This window comes from Pomacea canaliculata, linkage group LG3, assembly GCF_003073045.1.
Source record: "Pomacea canaliculata isolate SZHN2017 linkage group LG3, ASM307304v1, whole genome shotgun sequence".
NCBI lineage: Eukaryota > Metazoa > Mollusca > Gastropoda > Architaenioglossa > Ampullariidae > Pomacea > Pomacea canaliculata.
This window is the reverse complement of record NC_037592.1, coordinates 6,185,019-6,199,470: the sequence shown is the minus strand read 5'-3', so window position 1 is coordinate 6,199,470 and position 14,452 is coordinate 6,185,019. Positions and strand designations below refer to the sequence as shown.

The 14,452-nt window shown below is 38.6% G+C and overlaps 1 protein-coding gene across 3 annotated transcripts; it reads right to left on the bottom strand.

Moving 5' to 3' along the window:
- Nucleotides 1–1,226: 1,226 nt before the first annotated feature.
- On the bottom strand, nt 1,227–13,966 carry LOC112559060. 3 transcript variants are annotated; one of them, XM_025229944.1, is made up of 4 exons: nt 13,667–13,966; nt 12,721–12,798; nt 12,279–12,386; nt 1,227–10,758 (listed from the first exon to the last, which is right to left on the bottom strand). In XM_025229944.1, exon 4 carries the CDS (start codon nt 10,719–10,721, stop codon nt 3,864–3,866), a length of 6,858 nt encoding a protein of 2,285 aa, XP_025085729.1. In that variant the 5' UTR covers nt 10,722–10,758; nt 12,279–12,386; nt 12,721–12,798; nt 13,667–13,966; the 3' UTR covers nt 1,227–3,863. The 3 variants fall into 3 exon arrangements, with proteins under 3 accessions (XP_025085729.1, XP_025085728.1, XP_025085730.1); XM_025229943.1 differs by having other exon boundaries at nt 12,721–13,966; XM_025229945.1 differs by lacking the exon at nt 12,721–12,798 and having other exon boundaries at nt 13,667–13,677.
- Nucleotides 13,967–14,452: the final 486 nt, after the last annotated feature.

The window sequence follows — 14,452 nt, the reverse complement described above, 5'->3', positions numbered from 1 at the left end:
TTTAATTAAACACTTGCTGGATGAAAGAGGTAATTTTCTATCATGTCAAGATGTTAAAAGGATATATGATGTAAACATTAATTTTGTCTCTCTAAATGGTTGCATAGATGCCATAAAGGAATATATGCATCAAGACAGAGAGAATGCAACTGATCCATCACCGCTTGCCTATGATACAAATAAAACTCTTAGTGTAATTCAATCTGTACAGAAAGGTGCAAGACTGTACTATGATAACATGGTAACTAATACACATGTGCCAAACTGTTGCTCAAAATGGGATACAAGACTAAATAGAAATGTAGATTGGCACATTATCTTCAGGAAAGTAGCCAAGATTAAAGATATTAAATTAAAATGGCTCCAAATCAGAGTCTTGCATAGAATATTGGGGACAAAAATAGCTTTATTTAATATGGGTCTAGAAATTGATGATTTTTGTAACTATTGTAGATGTGAAAAAGAAAACATTCAACATATTTTTTGGAAATGTAAATGTGTTCAAGATTTCTGGCAAAACTTTCAAAATTATGTGTCAAACAAATGTGGGATTATGACAAGGATGATATTAAGTGAACACCTGGTTTTATTTGGATGCAGTAATAACTTTGAGACAGATGATGTACTGGATTTAATCTTACTACTTGCTAAATTATACATATACTCTTGCAGATTCAAAAAAACCACACCTCAATTGCAACCATTCATTCAGATACTGCAATATAGATATAAAATTGAAATTTTTAATGCACGCCTGGAAATGAAAGAAGAAAAAGTTGTACAACTTTGGCTACCTTATATGCAACTTGTTGACCAAAACTTAAGCAGTGACTAGACTTTCATACATGTTGATATACACTACCTTATATGTCTTTTATATTGTTATATATGGTATAGTGCAATGGAGTGAATGGCTTAAACATAGAATATGCCATATGATTAATAGGTAAATGAAGAATAAATGTTTATATATTCAAAAATAAATAAATAAAATAATGTGCGAATAATAATAAGGAAAAAATAAATGTTTATATATGTTAAAAAGAAAGCTAGTTTAATTGTTAGATACTAGATAGTATATTGAAATTACTTTAAATCAGAGTCCTGCACAAAAATGTTGGGGGCAAAAATGTCTGGCACTATTTAATGTTTGTGATATTGTTATGTATGCTCGTTATAATTCAAGGAATATGATTTGGATGATTTTGTCATGTAATGTAATGTGTTAATGGAAAATAAATGTTATTTAAAAAAAAAAAAAAAAAAAAAGAAATTCTGAACAATGCTACAATTATACACAAAACTCCAAACTTTTTTTTGCAATATAAAAATTTATGAAACAAGGAAAAAATATATCCTAAAATCTTGGACATTTCATGATAAGTAAAATAACTCAGAATAAAGTCGTTAAAAAGCAAAAAAAAAAAAAAAATAATAAAAAAAATACTACACTTCTGGCTCTATTGTCAGCGATCATTCTACCAGGGATGTTTTGTTGTTAGGAATTCAGAAAATAGAATCTTTTAAACTCTTGGAATCTTTTGCGCGTGTGGAGCAGTTTACATTTATGCTCTAGATCACCGCCAATAGTTTGTTGTCACTTTGTTGGTTTTAGATATTTCATGCAAGCTTCATTTTACTCTTTATTTCATGATTTTAGTCTCAGATCCCTTTATTTTAGTTCTAATGCATGCATTTCATTCCATGGTTCGTCAGCTGACAAACTAATTTGAGCATTCTTTTAAATGAAGGTATGTCCAAAGCTTGAAATGATATATTTGTAATTATCTATAGCAACAAAAAGAAGTCAGATGTGTTTGTGATTTAAAGTATGAAAACTTTGACACCGCCCTCTTTTCTAATGTGAAGAATTTCAATTAGTCACCAACGTTTTGCACATCTTAGTCAAAGAACAGCAACATATAAATCATTTATTTTCACTTCATTCGCAATGAGACCTCTGTTCAAAAAAACAATGTAATATACTGAAAACAATAGAAAGTCAGTTTTTTTATTACATAAAGATTTTAAAGAATTAAGAAAATGTAACACGAATAATAACAACTATAGCTAAAGTTTGTAATAAAGGAGAAAACAAATTATGAGAAACACTTCCAACACATGAAGATAAAGATTCTGAATGCAAACGAAATGTACAACGAAACCAATTGTTCGTAAACAAAGGTAAAAAGAGAGTAGTACAAAAAAATTATTATTATTATTTTTTTTTACAAATTTCCAACCCAGTTCAGTCCTTTGACAGCAAGTAGATGGGTTAGGTTACGGCCCCTAGTTACTAGTGAGAGGACCTACATCATGGCAGAGAAGAAATCTTCGCCAGGCCACAAGCCAATGAAGGATTAGCTTACTTGCAAGTGGAGATTACAATATCAAGCTCTTGCTGGTCTACCACTCATTGAATCCACGAGTTTCATTGTTATTTGTTGGAAAAGTTGATTAAATTCTACATAAGACACAATGTTAATTGATCTTTATAGGGATATTTTTTGTGCGGAACGGATAAATTGGGAAATTAGTTTCGAGGTTCAAGTTTTTAACCATACGAGCCTCGTTATGGAACAAATTGAGGCGCGAGTGGGATAGTTTTTTCCGCAAAAAAATTCATATTTAGAGAAATACTGTTCAGACAGAAACAACGAGACTTGCTAAAGCACATACAAACACACAATCGGAGCAGGAAGGGAGGAAGCAATAAGACTTCTGGTGTCATTCAATATCATTAAATCTCCAAAAGACAAAAGTTTAACATTTTCATTTCCACACAAAATGTTGCCAAAATATCACAGATTAACATCTTGACAGCTAGGGAGATTTAATGTTATGTGTAAAGTTTAAGAATATTTTCGTACGTTTAGATACAACTTAAAGATATACTTACCTAAACAAAAACAAAAAAAAACCCAAAAATCAAACAAAAAAAAAAAAAAAAAAAAGCAAAAAAAAAAAAAAAAAAAAAAAAGGAAACATGATTCATTTATCAACAAAAACAGTTTATAAATTGTAGTGTTGCAAATTAACAACAGCGTTTATACACAGAATACTATTTACAAAGTTTATACCTTGCGTATCTCACCTCCAGTCTGTCATTCTTCATTTATCACTACTTATCTGCGCAGAGTTCCATCTACATCTATCTTGGTCTTCATGCTGTACTGCGTTACAAGTACCCATTATTATTATTATGATTGCTATTATTAATATTCTTGGATGATTTCTCACTTACATATCATTAGACACAGTCCATCATTCCACTTTACACATCTTTTCACATTAATTATATTTACAAAAGTAAACATATACATAAAGAATATTGAAAACTATTGTGTTGTACTTAATATTATCCTTATTATTATTATTATTATACGATATGAACAGCCTGGACATGACAGTTGATTTTGTCAACACAGCGGCATCACGTGACCCCCTTTACTACACCTACAAGTTTGCTGAAGCATACAGCTGTTTAAAGACACCATTTGTACAACATGTTAGAATCTAATTACAAACAGTAAACGAAGTTTTCGAGTTTAGTACCATACAATACAAGGATTGACATGTGCTGAGCACTTACAATTTAGTCTCTAACAATGTCTGTCTGACAAAACAAGTATAGCAAGTGTCGGTAGTCTAAAGTACAAGACTATGGGAACACTGTGTTGTTGTTGAATGAAGACGACTTAAGTTTTAATTAATTTCGTACCAATACGTACATTACATGTATGACTGAGAATACAGTTAGGGACTAAAGTCAATGAAGGTCTCAATAACAACATTCTGAACTTTTTTAGATGTGTTAAGCAATAAGTTTCATCACTGATACCGCTACCAGAAAAAAATTACCACTAATAATATTTATCACCACTGATTGACGAACTCGACGAGTCATCTTTATCGATCTGCAAAAAAAAATCTTCGGAAAGTAAGTCGTTAAACGAGACAAGTTCTCTTAATAGAGGACAAATATTCAAGCTATTGAGTTTGTCCGTCCTTCCAGGTCCACAACCAAGACAGTGAGAAACAGTCAGACGACACAGAGATTGCAGTGAGCGAGGTTGACTGGCGGCCATGTTCAACACCTCAAGCAGCTCTCTAATATTGTCATCAGTGTCTGCCTGTCCTGCCAGCTTCACTTGGTATTCTGTGTTCAAACGAAATAACTCTGCGTTTGAACTTGCGCCTGATTCGATCAACAACTTCAGGACACAGAAATTCTTGTCCTCGATCATCTTTTCTGTTGGGGACACAGTCTGTGCGGTGGAACCACTTTGTGACTGTAACATGGCCTCAGTAAATCTCGGCTGATGTGTCGTTACCCCAACGGGAATAAGTTTCTTCAGACCCCTTAGCATACTCCTTCTATCGGATTCTAGTACTGTTTGAAGTAATGTCTGTCCCCTAGAGTCAACAATCAGAGGATTAGCTCCTCTCTCCAACAGTGAAATAAACAAACGACTATTAACTTTATCTCCACGAGTTATGCTTCTGATAGTCTCATCGTGGAAGAGTACTCCAGATCCATTTCTAAGTTTAGTGTTGATGTCTAATCCTTTTGCAATCACTGAGTCAAGAAAAGACATCCATGCTGTTGTATTACTGTATGAATATGCAGACATCATAAACTCTAACAGAGTCCGATGTGTGTACAGCTGAAACACGTCAGCTCCACATTCTACCAACGCCTTTGCCATAGGCCAGTTGGACTTTTTTAGACACATCTGCAAAATACTTTTCTTTTTATCACATTTGTCTTCTTTCTGGAAAGAATCATTGGTGTCAAAAACTTCATTTGTGATATAATTTACAAAACGACACACCTTTTCCTCGTCGACATTTTCCCACCTAAAGAGATGAAGTTTACTAAAAGCCGACTTCTTTTCACTGGGAGTGAGTTCACAATCAGCTCCTAATTGAATGAGCGCTCCCACAGTTTCCCAGTCATCTCTCGCAGCTGCTATTTGTAAAACAGCTTTGTTGTTTTGACTTCGCCTGTTAATGTCTGCCCCATGTTCTACCAAAAAGGTTAGGAGTTGTAGTTTGTTCAGCTGCCTACTATCTTGCGAGCTAAGATGACCCACAACTGTATGAAGCAGGCTGCGCCCATATCTGTCGAGGATGTTTATATGTGCACCGTTCTCTACAAATACTATAACAGCGTCCCAGTTCTCTTCATCAGCTGCCACATGAACAGGAGTAACACCAAAAATATTTTGTTGGTTAATGTCCAAGCCATATATAACCAGAAGTCGTGTAATATCTGTAAAAATGTCGCCAGCGATACAGTGTCTAGCAAGATCATGAAAAAATGAGTCTCTTTTGCTAATTATGTGTGCTTTTGATTTCAAAAGATATCTCAACAGTTTCCATTTCTTATGTATGAGTGCCAGCTCTGCTGGTGTCTTTCCACACTGATCTAGAACGTTTATAGACAATCCACTGTTTGACAGCAATGTCATCAGCTTCACTTGCTTGTCCTCGACAAATGTCGAAGAGGAAGACTTTATTAGTCTATGAATAGTGTGGAGCTGCTCCAGAGTCTGTACACTACACTGTACACCCCTGCTGACAAGAAATTGTACCACAGGCCAGTTGTTGCTTTTGACTGCAAGTGTAAGAACTGATTCACCTTGTATCGAGCAGAAGTTTATGTCAGCACCTTTCTGTAGCAGACGGCGTAAAACATGGAGACATTGTGGATGTGGTGTTTGTGCCAGTCTTAGTAACACAGTAAAGCCATCGCTGTCTGTGGTGTTGAGGTTGTCAACGATGTCTATCAGGTGGTTCACAATATCAAGCAGCTGTCGTTTCGCTGCGATATGTATCGCTGTGTTACCCCGGGGGTCCGTAGCGTTTACATCAACGCCTGAAGAAAGGATGACATCTAATGTGTCAAGGTACTCTTCCATGTCCTCATAATCATCCTCTTCCATGTCCTCATGAGACGTGTTCACAGAAGTTACAAATCTGTGCAAGATGGAAAAGCCGTTTCCATCTGGCTTTCTTCCACTACCACCCTTTCTTATGAAGTGTGCTACCAAGTCCCAGTTGCCTACTCGAGCTGCGACATGAAGTGGTGTGTTGCCTTCACAATCTTCAGCATTCACAGACAATCCTTTCTCAATCAGAAGGTCACAGACATCAGAGTGTAGAGCCCCATTGTAACTGAAGACGAAACGGTGCAAAAGAAATTTGTCGTCGTGTTCTCTGATTACAATCATCTCCTGAGTAAGTAAACATTTCATCATGATCCAGTTTTTATTTTCAACTACAATGTCAAACAAAGTCTCACCGCGCTTTGACGGAATATCGCACCGAGCACCTCTCTCAAGCAGTAGTTCAATGAGTACTACACACGAGTGTCCATGTCTGAGATATGGTACCTGTGCCAGTCTTTGGAGGATGGTGTACCCTTCAGAGTCGAGTTCATTAACCTCGGCCCCAAGGTGAACAAGCTCTGTAGCTACATCCCACTTCTGATACTGGACAGCAAGATGAAGGGGCGTGTTTCCTTCGAGATTTTTTTGATGTAGACTCGCGCCACTCTGTAAAAGTTTTTTAATGAACAGTGCTTTAGTGACAAAAAATGTAGATTCCTGCCATAAATATTTTCTCACTGTCACATACTGAACAAATCTGTGTAAAACGGTGAAACCTTCGAGATCACACACATCAGCTCGTGCTCCGTGCTGCAGCAACATTTTGACAGTCAACCACTCACTACACTTCGCCGCTAAATGAAGAGGCGTGTTGCCATCCCAAGATATTTTTTCAGGTGCCTTACATGATATCAAAATATCTTGTATTATGCGTGCAAGCGTCTTTCGAAAGTTTAAATCCTCTTTGGACTTATTTAGTATGTCGACAAGTCTGTACAAAGGAGACAGTCCATCGCTGTCTGTGGAATTGAAGTCTTCACCACCTTTATAATGAAAATAAAGACAGATTACCCCCAGAATATTTTTATTCTTGGCGGCTGTTTGAAATGGCGTATTTCCAAGCCCATTTTTTTGAGTGAATATAAACCTGTTTTCTTTCATGCATTTTAACAATCTGCACCAGTTCCGATGGGTTTTGAGCTCAGAAGCATTATCTGATGCCATTGTCTGCAGGAGATCGAGCCCCTCGTTATCAATGATGTCCATGTCCATGTTGTAGCCCCATTCTGCCAGTCGTCGTAGGAGGTCCCACCGTTTTCTTATGAGTGCAAGATAACAGACCGTATATCCACGTAGGTCTCTTGTATTAAGATTTATTTGACTTATACTTCGAGCATCTTGCGCAAAACTGGGAGAAGTATTTCTGCTGAACACGGGACCCAGTACACGCGTTACAAAGGTCCAGTTGTCTCGCTTTGCAGCTAGAAGTAAACAGGTGTCGCCATCTCTACTCAAGGCCTCTACATTACATCCTTTGTTCAAGACAGCCTCTACCAACTCTGAGTGCCCAGATTGCGCTAACCTGTGCAGAATGTTGTAGCCATCACTGTCAAGCTCGTCTGTAATAAGGTCACCTGTCTCTTGGATAATCTGACGAACAAAACTCCAATTGTTGGCTTTGGCGCTAAGGTGTAAAATAGAGTCACCATTGCAGTCAAGTATGTTCACATCTGCACCATTCGTGATGAGAAGTCGAAGAATTTCAATGTGTTTCTCACCATACTCACTGTACATGGCCAATCTCTGGAGCACATAGACGCCGTCACTGTCAGGGTCTTGAATGTTTGCCCCTTGCTTCACTAAATAATTGACTAAACCCCAATGATCAGATTTAGCAGCCAAGTGTAGAGGTGTGTTGCCATTCGGACATTTATCTTCCAAGCCAATGCCCTTATCCAGAAAATATGCAGCCAGAAGCAAACAAGTGTCGCCATTACCACATAAATTAAAGTTTTTGTTCAAAAGTTTCTCCATCCAATTTGAGCACTCGTCAAACAGTGCTAACCTATGCAACAAGTTGAAGCCATCATTGTCAAGCTCTTCTGGTTCTAGGTTATTAGACTCTTGTATGATATGTAAAACAAATGACCAGTTGTTCGCTTTGCCACCAAGATGAAGCAGAGAGTTTCCGTTGGAGTCACGCGCTTTGACATCAGCTCCTTTTTTGATGACAAGTCTTAGGAATTCCCGCTGATTCTCATCATAACTGCTGGACATGGCCAGTCGCTGGAGAACAAAGAAGCCCTCACTGTCAGGGTCTTGAATGCTTGCTCCTTGCTCCACTAAATAATTGACCAAATCCCAGTTATCAGACTTAGCAGCCAAGTGTAGAGGTGTGTTGCCATTCGGACATTTATCTTCCAAGCAAATGCCCTTATCCAGAAAGTATTCAAGATGTTCAGTCATGTCGATCGAGAAATATTCTCTTGTTTTCGCTATGTGATGTAAAAGACTAAGACCTTCCGAGTCACGTTGGTGTATACTAACCCCTTGATCCAACAGAAATCGAACTACATTCAGTCTACAGACTTGCGCTGCTTTTAACAAAAGTGAGTTGGTCAACTGTTGAGCTGTGTATGTTGCGGTTGAATTTTGTAGAATTGATAGCTCGATTCTGATTGAAGAGGGACATCTAATCATTCTCTGCAGAACGCTTGTGTTTTGACTATCGTAGTCAAAAATGTTTGCCCCGAGTTTAGTTAAGGTCTTGACAGTCTCCCATTGTTGGCATCTGGCGGCCACATGTACGGCTGTGTCTCCCTGTCTTGTTCGCTTGTGTAAGTCAGGATTCCGTTGTAGAATGTAGGAAAGCACATCTCGTGCTATTTCTGTATTTGCTTTTGCTGCTCTATGAAGAACTGACAAACCATCGCTGTCTAGGTTGTCCGTTCCTTCTCCAAGCTCCAAAAGGTATCGGACAATCTCCCAGTGGCCATTTCTAGCCGCCAGATGACACACAGTGTCGCCGTTTGCGTCACGACAGGTGACGTCAGCGCCGAGCTCAAGAAGGCGACAGAATATATAAGTGTGGAGTTGACCTTCTTTGCTCATAACAAGTCTTTGAACGAGAGTCAAACCCTCAGAATCTACCTGGTTTATATTTCCCATGTACTTTACGATAACTGACCAAACCTGTTCGGTAGTGAGTTTTCTGGCTTTATACAAAAAACGACTGTTACAGTACAATTCCTGCTCTTCCCTAAGCAAACAGAAAGCCAATTTCTCTATTTTTCCTGCCTTAGCTAATATCTGAAAAAGGCAACAACCTTCACTGTCTGGTTCGTTGATTAGTGCGCCCTGTTGGACCAGCATCTGCAGTGTGTCCCAGTTCTGATATTTAGCAGCCAGGTGTACCGCTGCGTCACCGCTTCTACTTCTTGCATTTATATCACCAACCTTGTGACACAGCTGGTAAAACAAATGAAGCTGTTTGGAGGATGATTGTATCGCAAATCTGTGCAAGATATTGAATCCTTCACGGTCAGGATGAGAAAGGTCGCTTAAATATCTGGACAGAAATTCTACAAAGTCCCATTTGTTATGTTTTGCAGCAAGATGTACAGCTAAGTGCCCGTAACAATCGGTCCTGTGAACATCTGCTCCTTTGTTTAATATGAGTGACAAAATGTTCCTACATGAGTCATTACTCAAAAGATGTTTACTTCTACTGATCGCCATCATGTGTAGCACTGTTTTGTTTTCGCCATTAACACCATCAGCACGAGCACCATGATGTAACAATGTCTTCACAAACCCCATGTTACCGGCGAGTGCTGCCAGGTGTAAGGCTGTGTTTCCTTCTCTGTCCCTTTTGTTGATGTCGGTGTTGTTATGGAATAACAACGGAAGGATGTCATTGACTTCTGAGAAGCATTTAGGGTTAGCATAAGAAGCCATTTTGTGTAAAACTGAACGTTGTTCACAATCAACCACATCACTTTTGGCTTGTCGGTGTAACAAAACCTCCATTATCGCCCAGCTCTTGTGTTTGGCAGCAACATGTAGAGGTGTGTCACCTGTCGTGGTCTGTAGATTAACGTTGGCACCTTTGCTGATGAGAAAGAGCACAACACGGACATGGTCATCGCTATCAAACATGGCTAACCTGTGTAACACGGCCATCCCCTCACTGTCTACAGTGTTCACTTGTTGTTCTGTTACAAACATTTCACGTACAAGTGACGTGTGAAACGTGACTGCCAGCCGGACCAGTGTGTGGTGAAGCTGTTTGTGACAGCTGTGTAGTGCTGTGTCTTGTAGTCTGTCCCACAACAGTTTGACAACAAGCGCGTGCATATAAGGCGTCTCTTGTGGTTTCCAGTTGTTAGTCAGAGTCTGCAAGAAAGAACACACGTGTGTTACATCAGGTGGTAGAGCTGCCTGTCGGGATAGAAGCTCCATCACCATCTTTGTGTTGTCACATCTGGCAGCCACCACGACAGCTGTGTCACCGTTTGTATCCACCATGTTGATGTCTACTTTATGTTTCAATATTTTCGTTAAAATATCTCGTGCAAGCGAGAGACTGACTTCCGGTGCTGCTGCCAGTCTGTGGAGTATGTAGCTTTGTTCTACATCACATCTCGTGACGTCATCGGAGCTCAGCCAATCGTCGAGAAGAGTCCAGTTACCAGACTCGGCGGCTGCTGTTAAGTCCAGTGTCTTACTTATTAGTGACATGCTTGTGTCCGAGTGAGACATGCGCGGGCTGATGACAAGTCCTGAAGACTCAGGTTGTGGATTGCAGTCCATGGGTGTCGAGGACATGTCCTTTTGGTGTTATTAACGGTCAATGTCGCTGCTTCTGTTAAACAGTAAATATGTTTCAGTATGTTTATTTTAAACTCATTATTTAACAATAGCTTTCCCATGAACTATAAATCATGACAATATCTTGTCTACTGAGATTCTTAAAATTAATAGTCTACAATTTGGAAAAGGTTTTTCTATAATCTCATTGCATTTGTTAGTACTATGCTATAGAAGGGGTTGTTTGGATAGAACAATATTTTTGTCTTCGAAAGTAATCCCACTGAGTCAAAGATTGTGAGTTCTGCCTCTGCATAAACCTCACAATAAATTTAAGCTTATCTTTACCACGAACTTGTGTTACCTATACACTTCTGTGATTTTTTAATACTTTCATTAAAGTTATATTTGTATGTACAATGTGTGTTGTTGTTACAAACCTGCTGTTTTATTTCAGCTGGGGAAGGGGTAGGAAATGAAGACGGAGGGGAGAAGGTGTGAAAGGCACCGATGGGGTGTGTGGCTGACAGTTTAATTCAGGGCTGTTGAAAGGTCGAAATGTGAACAAAGGGACGAATGGAAAAGAGTGTTTTGTTGTGGTTTTTTTTCATTCATGTGTTGGTTTCTCCCTTGACTGGGTCAGGGAACGTGAAAGTCTCCTGGGTATTGTACAAGTCCTGACCAGACTTTGTGTAAATGTCCTGATAACATGTTCTGAGAAAAGTTGTCAAGAGGAACCTGTTGAGACCAGTCTGTGTCTATATCAATTTTTGTCTGAAAACGGTGGTTGGTGTATTTTGAATGTTGTGAATTAACTGTGGAATTTTTGTTGTGAGATTGTGATTTATAGTATTTTTTGTTTGTTTGAGGTAAATAGCTGAAAGGTATTGTTGGTTGGGAAGATGCTTTCGTAAGTGAAATCTTTAGTATCGATAACTTTCTTTAAAAACGCATAATATTTTAATTAATTGTGGTTGAAAGTTTTTTTCAAATTATATTTATCTTTAATTTCAACTGTTGTTGTGTTTTATTATTGTCTTGTCTGAACGTGACTGGAGTGCAGGTGATTGTTGTAGGTCTGAAATTTTCAACATTTACTCATTTCAGGTAATAATACACTATTACATTATTTGCAGCAATCTACAAGTAGAAAAAAAATTACAAGTTTGTTCTAATTTTTTAAGCCGAGTTAAGTGAGATAATTAACTGATGTTCTACTAGTCTAGTAGACTAGGTTATCTCCCCTAAATCGGCACATAAGAAGAAAATAAAACGAATAAAATAGATAAACACTGGTATGCAGAAAGAGTGTTGAAGTAGAATGCTGCGTACAGCTGGACAGTGGATTTATTCATATTACGACGACACTCCGCCCTAGAGTGTTACTGATGCCTTGTTACCCATGATATTCGGTACGAGAGAGCGCATGCGTGACAAGTAGATGCTAGATGGTTCTACATACTTGTAATGCAAGACATTGTATATAAACATCTTATACAAAACCTGAGTGTGAGTGACAAAATATCAGCAGTCGGAGAGCTAAGTGTGGTAGAGACAGACAGAGAGCAAGAGTACCTGAGGAAGCATCGTCCGGCGTGTGCCATGTTCAGCCAGCGTGAGTCACTGAGGCAACAGTTGTCAGGTGTGTCTCACCGCTCGATCACTGCTAGGTGAGCTCTCTTTCTATATATATCATTAATAGAGAAGATTATGGAAACAGAAAGTAGCTCCTGTTCTAAGAAGAATAACAAACTTCTTTCGTTTCATATCTACATTCCTGTAATATATAGCAACATGGGCGTTCAGCATTTAAAACCAAACATTTCTGAGAGATTAAAGTTAGCTTTTTTATGATGCCTTCATATACATATATAAAACAATGAAGAATATTTATCTTTCTTTGAAATGTACCAGTGATCTAATGTAATTAATTTGTGGTGCACAGTCAAATGTAACATATTTAAACGAAGCAATGAAACAAGAAATCTCAAAAGGAAAGCTGTTTTAATCATGCTACCTGTGCAGGTGAGACGACTCTGTAGCTTCCCTGCCTGCTGACTGCAGTGATAGACGTGCAGCTCTGTAGGTATGCGTCCTGGTAGAGCAAAAGCAGGCCCGTGGGTGATGGTTAGTATTAAAGAATGCTTGTACTTCCAGAAAATTAAAACAGATAAGTTGTGAAATGTTAAATGCGATGCTTATTGTCCATATTTAATGTCGACAAAGCTGACCGAGGCATTTCAGCAGGATACCCAACAGAATGCCAACAAGTAAAGATGATGACCACTAATGCTACAGTTAGCTCAGCACCAAGTGTCCTGCATTGCACTAGTTCCACATACACACACACTGTTATTAGCCGTCCAAAGGCTGTAAACACTTTAATTAATATTGATGTAAAGCAGTGTGTCTACAGAGGCATATCCTCATACATGCTGCACATGTTGCACCCATTATGATCAATATTACAATACAGATAGACCAACCCGCGCTTTAGAGGACATACAACGGTTGATTTCGACACCGTTTATTGAACTTTCAAAAGATGAAACATTTTTGGAAGCTGAAGTAGGCAAGGAAAAATATCTTAGGTTTAATGTGCCTTAAAGCAGGCTGGTTCAAGACCAGAACCAAACGGTCGAGTCAAGTATTTAATTAAAGGTAAACTTAGCGGTCACTGAGGTTTTAATGACTGACAGGCCACCATATGCGGTTGACCGTGAGCTACAGATGGGAAAAGAGAGAGGTAAGGTATAGAGTTATTAGGGCAAAGGTAAAAGTAGCGGAAAAGTTTTGCTTGAATTGTGAAAATCTCATCGAACCAAGTTTAAACAGCATTCCGTAATGTATTAATGTAATTAATTCTAATGTAATTGATTTGTGGTGTACAGTCACATGTAACAAATTTGATTGACGCAATGCAACAAGAAATCTCAAAAGGAAAGCAGTTCAAATCACACTACCTGTGCAGGTGTGACGTCTCCGTAAGTTTTCTGCCTGCTGACTGCATCGGCAGATGTGAAACATGCCAGTCACGTGAGTCAAAAACAGCCCTGCCCTGCGTACCTCCTCTACAGGAAGTACGCCACGGGCGCAAAGATGGCCGCCATGGTTGTAAAGTTTAGGCGTGTCGATAATATTCACTGTGGATCTTCTAATAAATATTTTGCAACAGATAGATATATACGACGACAAAGAAGTGTATTAAAAGTTCAGATTTCATCGTCATGTCTTTCTAGAGATGGTAGATGAATTTGCCTTCGATCTTGAAACTTTGAATCGGGACGACAACAACAGAAAGTCTACTCGTCGTTTGTTTTTACGTGCTATGCTTGACTACCGCATTGTTCTTTCTTTTTAATTCTCATGGACTTTTTCCTCTTTAGTTCCCACATGAATGCCACTAGAAGTATATTGTTTGGCGCTGCAATAGATTGCTTCTATTAATTCGTCGTCGCTGTCAAATATGTCCATCAACAAAATTATATTCTCTACTTCACTGTCAGCCGCCATTTTAACAGGCGCCCACGGTGGGCGAACGGTATCACAGGCTCTCACAGGCGTGAGTGAGCGCCCGCGTTACGGTAAGCAGGGCTGGTCGTTGCCAGCAGAAAAATTATATGTTCAGCCTTTCATCTCAAACTTTTATGGGCTAGAACTTTTCGCTGTGTATTTTATAAAAAAATTTTTTTGAAGAAGAGAAATATATGCATTCTATATTTGTATTTAAAAGAAGAAAGGAAAGTAAA

Bases quoted from the DNA above. Each gene is read 5' to 3' on its own strand.
- LOC112559060 (XM_025229943.1), bottom strand. From the start codon at position 10,721: ATGTCCTCGACACCCATGGACTGCAATCCACAACCTGAGTCTTCAGGA.